The sequence below is a fragment of the Euleptes europaea genome, chromosome 4, assembly GCF_029931775.1.
Source record: "Euleptes europaea isolate rEulEur1 chromosome 4, rEulEur1.hap1, whole genome shotgun sequence".
Taxonomy (NCBI): Eukaryota; Metazoa; Chordata; class Lepidosauria; order Squamata; family Sphaerodactylidae; genus Euleptes; species Euleptes europaea.
The window spans coordinates 79,369,017-79,381,549 of record NC_079315.1 but is presented as its reverse complement, the minus strand read 5'-3'; the positions used below and the strand labels follow the sequence as shown (position 1 = coordinate 79,381,549).

The following is a 12,533-nucleotide window of genomic DNA, read 5'->3' as shown; positions in this document are numbered from 1 at the left end:
TCAGTCTTCCCAATAGGGGTGGTGATTTCCACCAATTCTCCCCTCCCTCTTCGGACCCCATTCCCCCCTCCCACAGTTTGTGAGGGCCTACTGATTCCCAGGACCAACTTTCAAGGGTCTCTGCAGGATGCAGCTGGAGCCTTTTAAGAACTTTAGTTATTTACTGTTTAACATTATTTATAGTCCGCCTTTCTCGCTGAGACTCATGACAGATTACATAGTGCAAATTAAACATGATAAACAGGATGGGACACCCAATGAACACTGCAATCTAGTCATCCTTGAACTGATTAAGTAAACAAGAATCACGATCATACAGAAAACTAGCATGTAATTGGGGTGGTTTCAGTGGTTGTGGGGCCATGGGCAAAAGTCTAGGGGGCGGGCAGAGTCACTGCTACCCCAACATTGTCCCCTCACCAAGGCCAGGCAAAGGGTGGCTCTCACCCCAAGAGAGGTGGACATGAGCTACCGCTACCACAGGATGCCAGCTGCCTAAGACACAGATTAGGGAGGTGCAAGGCAATAGGCGCCTACTCTTCTTCTTTTTCTTTGCCCCCTCCTTAGGGAGGCAGGGTGGTTGCCCCCACCCAAGTGTGGGGTCCAGAGCAGCTGCCTCTTTTGCCCATTGTCTAAGACTGCCTCTGCATACAATATGAGATTATAAATAAAAAGGCAAACATGTCATCCCTTCACCTACCTGGCCTGCATTTAAAGATAAAATGCAATTTCTAAAATTCTTACCAAGCCTTTTCAGAAAAGATAGTCACACCACAATCCAGATTTGAATGATTTGTGAGGTTTACGGTCTGGCTATCTTTCACACAATTCCACACAAGCACTTTCGTAAAAATAATAATTTAGAAACCATATACAACCTGGGGACTCTAAACACTTCTCAGATACCTTAATAGGCCAGGAACACATGCCAGCTCTACAGAGTCAAGTTTAAGCATGTCTGCCTCATAACCATATTCTTCCTTAAGCTAAGAAACCAGCAAAAGGAAAAAACAGAACCTATTTTCATGTACAATGAATGACTTAAACAAATATTTAACCTGACAGAAAGGGAATATAGGCAAACCAGACCCAGAGGGGGGAAAAACCCATAAAATGACTTAAAAGGAAGGTCGGCAGTGGTAATAGGGCAAGGAGAAACAAGACATTTGGCCATGGGTAAAACTATACAGTTTGCAAGAAACCATTCTTTCATATATAATTAAGAGTATTAGGCAGCTCTTTCGTTTAGGTCAAAGATCACAGACACCTACAGGTTAGTATGAAGGGTGGTTGTTTGTTTGTTTGTTTTTTGGCCACTAGCCTAGAATTAGCTATTATTCCTTGTTTCAATCTGTAATTTAAGCCAAATTCTCAGATATTTTGGGCAACTGCTCTCTTTCTCTCTCATTTTATTGAGAAATTAAGATGAGCTGGTAGAGTTTAGAAGTATCCCATTCTTTATGACACTGACATTCCTGTTCTAATTCTTCTCACACAAACTGAAGGGCTCTAGGATTTGGCCAAGAACTACTGTGGTCACCCAGGATGCAAAGGCTAAGTTGCTAAAAGGCTTGTGAGATTTTTGCATTTTAAGCAGGATCAGAATCCCAGAAACCTAGAGAAGGGACGATTTCTCATCTTCTTCCATATGAATATATCTGTTCTCTTAGATCATTGTGGGACCTGAGGCCAGTTACACATTCTCGGCCTGACCTACCACACAGTGTTGCTGTGAGGATAAAATGGAGGAAAGGAGAATGGTATAAGCTGCTGTAGTTCCCCATTGTGGAAAAAGGTGGCATATAAATAAAGTAAATAAATAATAACTACAGTTGAGGATGGGAGGCAGATAAAAGGTAGGTTTGGTTGGTGGTAGGAAGAAGAGAAAGGAAGCAGGGAAAGGTTAGGAGATAGGGGTTGCCAGGAGAAAAGAAAGAAGAAATAGTGTAGAGCGGGGGTATGGGGGAAATGAGGGGGCCCTTAAAAGTCTTTGAGGGTTCACCACCACACTACTGCATCATAGTTCTCCTGGGCAGAGACTGCTGAGGGAGGAAAGGAGAGAAAGCTGAAGACAAGGGAAAGGATAAAGGTAGATTGGGCTTGTAGGTGGGAAGGTAGTTGGAAAAGGGGAGAGGCTATAGGGCTTTTAAGAAAGAGGAAATAGTGGGGGAGCAGAAAATGAGATGCCGCCCAAGTGTAGGGCCCCCACTTGTATTAAACTAATAAGCAAAGCTTTCTTTTGAGATGTGGCAAGATGGGGGACCTAATTCTTAAAACAGAGAGAATAAAGACATACTTATTCAGTTTCAGTCACCTTTATTGGCATGATAAACATACCTATTTTGTTCTAGTGAATTGAGGTCCAAAAATGCTGATCCCATGAAATCATCTTGGAGACCAAAATCATAATCGAAGACCTAAGATGAAAAAATCAAAAGCTGCATTTACAAAACTTGTAAATATGTTCTGTTATATTTTTCGGACTTTAGCTAGGGGAAATTTGTTTTAAAATCTCTGCATCCAAAGTTCATTGTGACTTTCTATGGAAGTCATCTGACTAGGGTGCTTGATTTCACAATTTACTTTTTGCTGTCAGTATGTTTCCCTACACTGGCTCAAGCTTCACAGACTACTGAGTTGTATGTGCATTCTGAACAATTTTGAAAAGTATCAAGAGAAGGGATGCTGCAAATGTTGCTGCAAACATGTTCAACTATCAAACCTACCATGTTCTAAGGCAGCAATCAGATGTGAGGCAATCTCCCTGTCCGGTTCATACCGAAGACCTACAGTAACAGGTTTGCATTGGGTTTTCCCAAAACTGAGATGCGCAAAGTCACTGCTGATTCCAACTGATCGGTGGTCATAGCATCACTACTTAGATGAACACCAAAGAGTAGAACTTTATTGAAACTGCATTCATTGAAGACTGATTTATATGACCTGTGAGTGACCTAATTATCTATTTAAATAACTGCACGCTGAGTGAAACAAGATTGGGGGGAGTAGTAAAACTGAACCAGGCTGAGTGAGAATGCGCACGTGAGAAAAACCAACTGTGCTGTACTGCATGGTTAGTAAGGAACACACTGATAAAATAATAAACACCCACAAACAGAGTGATGAACTATTGAGCAAAAACAAAACAAAACCAGGTGTCTGTTCACAACTAGCAAACAAGATGTTAGCCAAACTGCAGGGAGTTTGAGCATCCCTAATTAAGAGAGAAGGAGAAAGGCATAAAGTTACCAGATTCTTGTTAAACACCTGCTGAACTTTTAAAAATTGGAATTTCCAAGATAACGTTAAGCTACATAGCATATCACTGATAAGCCTCTGCACTGATGGAAGTGGCATGACATCAGTGCAATTCCACTTACACTAGAAGCAGGTACGTGGCTCACCTTTATATAAAGTTGTTCCCTTAAGTGCTCAACAAAGATGGAAGTTCCTTCCTCCCACACTGGGTTAAGATCCTTATAGATTGTTTTGCTTCTAAAGACCTCTTTTCCACCTATTTTAAATTTGACATATGGATCACTGGTTCCTGATTAAAAACAAACAAAAAACCATTATTATATGTGTAGGTAGAATACATTTAAAAAGCTATAAAAGTTATTAACAAAAAATGACAGACATTATCTAGAACTGACCATTTTACCAAAAAGGTCAATCCTTTCAAAAATTTACAACAGCTACTAATCTGTTAGCAAACAACGGGGGGGAGGGGGGAGATCTCCAACATACTGAGGGTGCAGTTTTATGCAGAGTTGCTCCAGTCTAAGACCACTGATCTCAATGGGATAACACTAGAGCAGCTGCATAGGATTGCACTGTGAAACATGCACTTGATTCTCTGAATTGCTAAAGCAGTAGGCACATTATCGCGGCTAGTTGTAATGGTAGTGCACAGTACCACCAAAATGCAAACATTCCTGTTAGCTAGTGCAGCTTGAATAATATGTTTATATGTGCACTGCCATATAGCACAATTCTTATGGACAGCAGAAACTCATTTTCATGTAAAGTTTACCCTGTGAAGAAATTTTCAAAGATTTTGTAATATCGCATCATGCCACAAGATGGCAATGTATCCCTCCCACGTCAGTTTATAGCAAATTTGATTTGTAGATCTGGAACCATTTTACTCAGATCAACCCAACCAACATACATATCCTATTTATGTACAAGTTCCTCACTCTGAACCTTTTATTCAACACAGATAACTCTATTCCAGTTGTTCACAGATAAACTTTAAAAGTATTATGACAAACTACAGGAATAAATCAAGATGGGTAGCTGTGTGACTCACGAAAGCTCATACCCTGTAAGAAATTTTGTTCGTCTTTAAGGTGCTAAAGGAATGTTTTTCTTTTCCACTGCTACAGAAATAAATAAATGCCCTGTCAGTGAAGCGACTACAAGTAAGCCCTTTACAGTGCTATCCTATGCAGAGTTATGCCCTTCTAAACCCATTTACTTCAATGGACTTAGAAGAGTATAACACTGCCTAGGGTTGGCACTGTTAATTTCAGAGTAATGCTAAAAACTGTGTTATTCGAACACTGTAATATGTGTATATTCTAATATACGCATATGAGCAGCTTAAAAAACATTTTGTAACTTTATTGTTTAGCAAATTATTTCAGAACGCCCAAAAATTATTCAGGAAGACTATCTCAAGGTAAAAATATAACTTCGTATAATTGAGATATAACAGAAAAATACATGACAAATGTTAACATCCTGCTCTTCCCCAAACTCCAGTTAATGCACAATGCCACAGCTTGGTTATTAGCAGGAACTAGGCAAAGTATGCATGTTACACCCATTTTGCTGTCACTCCATTAACTCTCTATTAGTTACTGGGTTCAAATCAAGGTACAGGCTATCACACAGAAAACTATTCATGGCCTTGGTCCCTGATATCTGCAGGACTGCCTCTCTCCCTATACTCCGCCACCATAGGTTTGCTCATCTGGGCAGGGCCTTCTCAAACAGGCAAGATCAACAACTGCCCAGACACGTGCATTCTCTGTAGCAGTCCCCACCCTATGGAATGGCCTGCATGAGGAGGTCGGGAAGGCTCCCACACTTCTGGCTTTCTGGAAACAATGTAAAACAGAACTGTTCAGGACTGCTGAGGGAGGAAAGGAGCAGCATATAAAGCGCTGTTAAGTCACAGACGACTTATGGTGACCCCAGCAATGGGCTTTCAAGGCAGAGGTGGTTTGCCATTGCCTTCCTCTGCAAACTTTTCCTTGATGGTCTCCCATCCAAGTACCAACCCTGCTTAGCTTCCAAGATCTCACAAGATCGGGCTACGCCATACTATTCCACATAAAGGAATAGGGCTATATTAAAACAGAATAATTCATGAAGACATTTCAGTAGAGGGATCAGGACTGTGGACTATACTGTTATATATTATCTGTTACTATATGTTTTATCTTGCTCTCACCACATTATATTTCTACTTGTGTAATATCATTCCTTGCATTGTTTAGCATATCATATTTAAAATGTATATGACTTGTTTTAGATTTCTGCAATCCTAATCCTATTACATTGTTTACCAGATGTCTCCTCATCCTATTGATTGCACTTATCTTATGTAATCAGCCTTGAGTCTCAGTGAGAAGGATAGGCTATAAATAACAAAAAAAAATAAGCTGAATAACGAAATACATCTCATTTTGCCCCCTCAATGAAAAAAAAAAACTTGCAATACAAGACGTTTTCTAACATTTTCGTGTTCATTGCCTTGAACTAGTACCAAAATCTGTAGATAAATGGTACATTTCTAGCAGCCATAACTATTCTGAGCACATGGTGGCAGTATCTCCCTACAATAATTGGCAGTTTAGGGTAAACCTGGCACTGCACCTGATACTACATCTGCTTCTTCTGTCTAGCTGTTACTGTGTTATCCAAACTAATCCTGCTATTTGTAGTAACAACAATCAGCATGAAGATCAGTGCAATCCCAATTTGAGTTGCAGGTGTCAAACATGTTGATGCAATACCATCCGCAACTCAAGCCCTGTGTCTGGAAAAAAACCTACCAACAATTATCTGTGAGGATCCACTGAACACGACTGCCTGTAAATCCTTCAGAACCAGAATACCTTGCAGGGGAAAAAAATCAGACAGGCAGTCTCTGGCACACATGCTCAGGCCTCGTTCAAACATGCCATGAGATACACATAAAGCATCCATGTGATTATTCTATGAGGAGCCCATCTCATTTAGCATGCTCCCTACATGCAACATTCAGTTATCCAGTTGCATGTAACAAGTCTGCCAGACACAAAGGTCAGATGATGAGCTAATCTTGTAGGTGTCCTGAGTTTGCATGATACACATATTTATTAAATGTCATGTCAATTTTAAATAGTTTATATAGTTTTCTGTTTAAGATACATTATAGTTCAAAGGTTATTCATCATGAAATAAGGATTAGTTTTTAATTATGTAGCATTATATTTAAGCAATGTTTAAATTTTTTGGTAAATGGATTCCATTAATCCATTCACAATGTCATGCTCATCCAGAGGTTTCTGTAAGATTATTTCGGGCAGTTTTTCCATCCAGAAGATATTATCACAGATGTTTGGTTTTGCAGTTCTCAAAACTGTGAATGTGTGTCTGCCGAGATAGTGTGCCTCTTCTTCACAGCAAAAATTATATAAATTATACAGTTGAGACAAAAAGACTTAATCCCACTTTTCCTTTGCAAATCTATGTACACAGAATCAACCCCTTACCTCTTAAGTGCTAAATTTCAAGAAGTTCAATGAACAAAAGATTGTTTGGAGTGGACTAGGTCTACCCAAGGAGCTAAGTGTGAGGAGGAAGGGGCAAACAGTAAAAATGAAAGTGAAACTTTTTGAGCAGAATACTCCACAAGTCTTGGGATCTTCGTGTGTATAGCCTAAAGTTTATCATGTTATTCCCTCCCTGGAAGACAAAATCTATAATGGCAGCAGGCTGTAAAAGAGACCCAGTTTGGGACTTTCCTGTACCTATGGGTAAGGCAGGCATGTGTGTAAAATGCAAACACTGCAACAAAGAAATGCAAGGCCTGCTGGCCCAAATAAAACTGGAGATAGGTAATTATGAAATTATTGCAAGGTAAACTATGTATGTCTAATAGTATAACCAAATCAGTAATTTTAAATATAAAACTAATCTGAAAGGTTATTACCGTATATACCCATGTATAAGCCGACCCGCGTATAAGCCGAGGTGCCTAATTTCTCCCCAAAAATGGGGGAAAATTAGGCACCCGCGTATAAACCGAGGGTCGGCTTATAACCCCTTCCCCCCCCCCCGCAGGCTTACCTGACAGGGCTCCCGGCAAAGGCAGTGGTGGCGGCGGTGGGCCCCCCGCAGGAGGCTTCCAGGGCGGGGGGAGCCAGGCGCGCCCGGCCTGGAGCGGCTGCAGCAGGCTTTCCCTGTCCCTTCCAGGGCGGGGGGAGCCAGGCGCGCCCGGCGGCGGGAGCCGCGCGGCCTGGAGCGGGTGCAGCAGGCTTCCCCTGTCCCTTCCAGGGCGGGGGGAGCCAGGTGCGCCCGGCGGTGGCCGCCGCGCGGCCTGGAGCGGCTGCAGCAGGCTTCCCCTGTCCCTTCCAGGGCGGGGGGAGCCAGGCGAGCCCAGCGGCCGCAGGAGGCCCTCACAGGGCACTCCTGGCCAGGGGAAGCCGCATGGGCCCGGCAGCGGTGGCGGCGGCGATGGCGGCGGTTGTAAGTTGCCCCCTCCCTCCTCTCCCCTACCCTACCCTACCGTATTGACCCGCGTATAAGCCGAGGCCGGCTTTTTCAGCCCTTTTTTTGGGCTGAAAAACTCGGCTTATACGTGAGTATATACGGTATTCTAAAAATGAAGCCTTCATCTGGTTGTAAATATTGATTATACTAGCAAGAATGAGTCTTTATGGAGAAAACCATTATTTAAATCTAGTCTTACTGACTAGTGATTTAAATTGTAATTTAAATCAATTTAATTTAAATAAAATCTACCCTGCACATATATTGGTAAAAAATATATCCATGGCCCATGAAAAATTTAAATTAGGCCTACGAGTACTGGTATAATTGTATAGTTATAGCAAAACAAGTATTACTCTTTCATTTCCATTTGCGAGTCAAGTAATGGACTCCAGATGTTCTGATGTGATAATTAAAATTGGATAAGCAGTATGGCCCCCATTCTTCCCCCATTCCCCCCAAACTTCACAAATCATGCTTTCAACAAGATGCATATACTATCTCTGCAGTTTTTGCATTGTAGGCTGAATTTTCTCTTTCCATAGAAATAATTTTTTAAAATCCTGCTGCTGCAGACCTCTGTCTGTTCTAGATATTTAGTGAACAAACAGCATACCAGACAATTTGCTTTAGTTTTCAAATTTGCAAAGCATGTACAAGTTCTCAGTCCCATCCTTGCTGAACAGATAACTTTGAATAGATGGACGGATGCTAAGAAAGATCTCTAAATAAGTTGATCTAATACTTTACAATTCTGATACATATATTTCTATGTGAAATTATCACCTCATACAATCAGAAGTGACAAATTGGAAGGTTTTGGTATGGCCATGTGGGTTTCACACAAGTGGGCCTATACAAGATAGCCACACCCAAAACAACCTCTTTCTGAAATCTTTCTAAAAGCACTTTGGTCAGAATCTCAGAGATTGTATTTTATCTTTTAATCTAGATAGGATATGGGATTATATGTATGTATTTCTATTTCTGATTTCATTTACACACGCAAGTATATTTTCTATCATTCTATCATATTTTCTAATTTTAAGAATAATTAGATTGATTCCCGGCAGCTTCCACTGGCAGAAATTGATAGGTTCACATTTTAACGCTAGCTCAAGTAAGTAATTGGTCTGGAACAACAGACTGGAACAGTCAGGAGACAGCTTCAAAGGCATGTCATAATAAAACACAGAAATATAAACATATAATGATTTAAGAGGCACTGGAGGCTTGAAGGAGGAAGGAAAGTATCAAAACAATTGTAAAATTCTCTTGTCATAGGAGTCACTCTTCACAGGCCAATGTAAATCTATTTTCACTTGGACCATGCCAGAAAAGCAGGAGAAAAGACAACTCACAGCCCATTCCTGACCCAAAAGGACAAAAGTCCTCAGGAGACCAGGAAGAGGCTGCACCGGTGTTCATGCCCCCTGCACCGGCACCTGTGCCACTTATGCCGCATAGGGTGGCATGGACGCTGATGGGGGGACCCAGACGCCATTATCCCGGCACTGCCACAGCAGTGCTGCCCAGGGACACCAGCTGAGCCTTCCACCGACATCCCACTAGCGCAAAGCCCCGTGCTGGCATCCTGGAGGGGTCCTGGGACATGCTGGGGGCGGAGCTGCCAGTAGGTAGCTTCCTGACCCCTTTCGCTCCAGGTATGCTGACGGAGAGAACAGTGTTGCTGCACCAGCTATTTGCTTGTGCTATTGTAGCTTGTGCATGCCTTTTTGCTGGCGCAACCTTGCTGTTTTCAATGGGGCAAAATGCCCCATTTAAAAAAACAACAACAACATTCAAAATGCTTTTTAAAGCCTTTCAGCAGCTGGGGAATGGCTTTGGAAGGCACCGTGGCAGATGAATGTTATATCCCTTTCACAGTTTCTAAATTGGCAATTGCTTTGAGCCAAAAAGGAAGATAAAAATCTAAAGCTAAATAAGTCAATAAGTCAACTTATAAAAATAGTGAATGCAGCAGTTTAACTGAAAAGATTTTGCTGCCCTCTAAGGATAGAGAAAATTCAGAATAAGATTGTTATTTTCAGCAGAAATCTCATGGGTTTTTTTAATTTAGCTGCACCATTACATAACAAAAGGAAGATAAGTCAGTATATTAATTTCTACCCATCCATGTTACCTGCGATGTATACTACTAGCCACATTCTAGTAATGGTGACCTGTTTCAAGAATAGTCTGATTACCACCAACTTCAATGTTGTTGAGCATGTGTAACTGCCTACTGTGCATGAGCACAATAAATATGCAACAGCTACATGACTTGTCAATTCCTATTCAACCCACTCTGCAGTCAAGAAAAAAAGCAAGCAGCATGCAGAGTTCGAGTGAGTAGCGTGAAACATTAAACAGAACTCTTTAACCCAGCATGTTTCTATTCTTCCTGTTTCAACAGCAGCAATCGTAGGAGTCTATGGCTTGGATGCAGTGGAAGGATTTCTGCAAAAAGAGGAAAGTGATTTCCCCCACTCCCCACCCTGTAAGTTATTCTTGGGGGTCCACCTTTTTGCTGCATTTCAGGAGATAGCGTGAACTGCAGTGACAGAGGAAGTCCTGCTCTGTGGATGGAAACCCCCTCTGTAGAAATCTTTGGTGGATCCAAGTCTATTCTTGAGATGCTTATTTCACTTGATTCAAGTAACAACAATAAAACCATGGGGGAAATTGTCTTAAATTTAATCAACTGCTGATTAAATATCAGGAAAATTATACCTTTTTGAGTGCATATGAATCCTGAAGTTTTTTTGCAGTCAGTTCTTGACATTCACAAAGTGAAATATATAAAGATGCACACATGGATTTTAAGTTAGTATACAAGAAACTTAGGGGTATTCTTCACGGAGATTTGCTGCTGTTTCAATGCTGATTTGCGTCGGAGGCAAATTTTGGTTATTCACTCCAGATCCATGTTTTCCCCCACTAAGCAAAATATGCCGGGTTAAAAGAGAGGCAATCCAAACCACTTCTGAGCCGTACTTTCCAGTAGAAGAGCGTTTTGTTGCTCGGATGCCCATGAAAAAATGTTTGCTTCGCTCCCTGGGACGTCTCCTTTCTCCTCCCCCAAGAACAGTGATTGGCTGGGGGAGTTGCCACTCTAACAGCATCGCACCGGCAGGAGGGAGACCCAAAGCAGACTGGCTGCCCCTCTTCAGAAGGGTGATGGGGGTTTTGGCTTGGATTTGCCGCTTTCAGGATGCCCCCCCAACACACACACACACATAGGATCGCACCGGCTGGAGGGAGACCCAGAGCAGACTGGCTGCCCCTCTTCAGAAGGGTGATGGGGGTTTTGGCTTGGATTTGCCGCTCTCAGGATGCCCCCCCAACACACACACACACACATAGGATCGCACCGGCTGGAGGGAGCCCCAGAGCAGACTGGCTGCCCCTCTTCAGAAGGGTGATGGGGGTTTTGGCTTGGATTTGCCGCTCTCAAGATACCCCCCCCAACACACACACACATAGGATCGCACCAGCTGGAGGGAGACCCAGAGCAGACTGGCAGCCTCTCTTCTGAAGGGTGATGGGAGTTTTGGCTTGGATTTGCCGCTCGCAGAATGCCCCCCCCCAACACACACACACATATGATCGCACCGGCTGGAGGGAGACTCAGAGCAGACTGGCAGCGTCTCTTCCAAGGGTGATGGGGGGTTTGGCTTGGATTTGCCGCTCTCAGGCCCCCCCCTCCAACACACACACACATAGGATCGCACCAGCTGGAGGGAGACCCAGAGCAGACTGGCTGCTTCTCTTAAGAAGGGTGATGGGAGTTTTGGCTTGGATTTGCCGCTCTCAGGATGCCCCCCCCAACACACGCACACATAGGATCGCACCGGCTGGAGGGAGACCCAGAGCAGACTGGCTGCCTCTCTTAAGAAGGGTGACGGGTGTTTTGGCTTGGATTTGCTGCTCTCAGGACACACACCCCAACACACACACACACATAGGATCGCACCAGCTGGAGGGAGACCCAGAGCAGACTGGCAGCCTCTCTTCAGAAGACACACACACAGGATCATGGGAAGAGTGGGCAGGATTAGGCGGATTTGGAGCGGTGAGTCATGAGTGGCAGCAGACGTAAGCAGCGCAGAGAACTGCGCTGTTTCTCCCGTGAAAAATTGAAAATGCCTCGGGATGGGGGGAGAATCTGCACTGCCATGAAAAAGCTATTTAAATCGGTTTATTGTTTGCTCCGATTCAAAACCGAAGCAAAATCCACTGTGAAGAATACCCCTTACTTAAGATGCCAATGCCTAACATATCATAATTATTTCTAGTTTTGTATTTCTTGCCAAATAAAGAATATGATTAAAGGGAGTAAACTCAAATCTTATAAAAGCACAGAGCTTGTTCAGTGCACAGCTATAACACATAAAAAAGAAAGCTGTTCCCAGACTTTGAATAGTTATCAACATACTCTTACCTCTTCGATCACGAGCTGCTAAATTATGACCTCTTTTTAATGTAATGTCCAACTGGTACATTCCGGGATCAGCCAAGGGTAATTCTGCATTAGTAGTTCCAACTGAACTGACTCTCTGAAAAGCAGAAAGAATACACATACATGACTCAGTTTTTAATGGTATCCCCTTAAAATCACCAAATTTCCCATCTGGCAAAGTAAATTATCTCATTATAATTGCTTGTAACAAGGCAATCAAACCCTCCCAACCTGACAAATCACAGTAATAGCCTTGCCATCCCATCAGTACTGAGAAAGTGTTGAACAAATAAATCCTGCTGGA

At 42.6% G+C, this 12,533-nt stretch overlaps 1 protein-coding gene across 4 annotated transcripts in view; it reads right to left on the bottom strand.

Annotated features, from left to right (window-relative positions):
- MCTP1 (multiple C2 and transmembrane domain containing 1) overlaps nt 1-12,321 on the bottom strand; it is a 190,668-nt gene extending 178,347 nt beyond the window's left edge. For all 4 annotated transcript variants that reach the window (XR_008933284.1, XM_056849242.1, XM_056849244.1 and 1 more), the window contains exons 1-3: nt 12,212-12,321; nt 3,405-3,547; nt 2,338-2,417 (exon numbers count right to left, since the gene is read on the bottom strand). Coding sequence is in view for 3 of the 4 variants with exons in the window: in XM_056849242.1 (XP_056705220.1) it covers nt 2,338-2,417; nt 3,405-3,547; nt 12,212-12,272 (284 nt within the window). In the remaining variant the exon portion in view is untranslated. The remainder of the gene's footprint in view (nt 1-2,337; nt 2,418-3,404; nt 3,548-12,211) is intronic.
- Between the last annotated feature and the right edge of the window lie 212 nt (nt 12,322-12,533).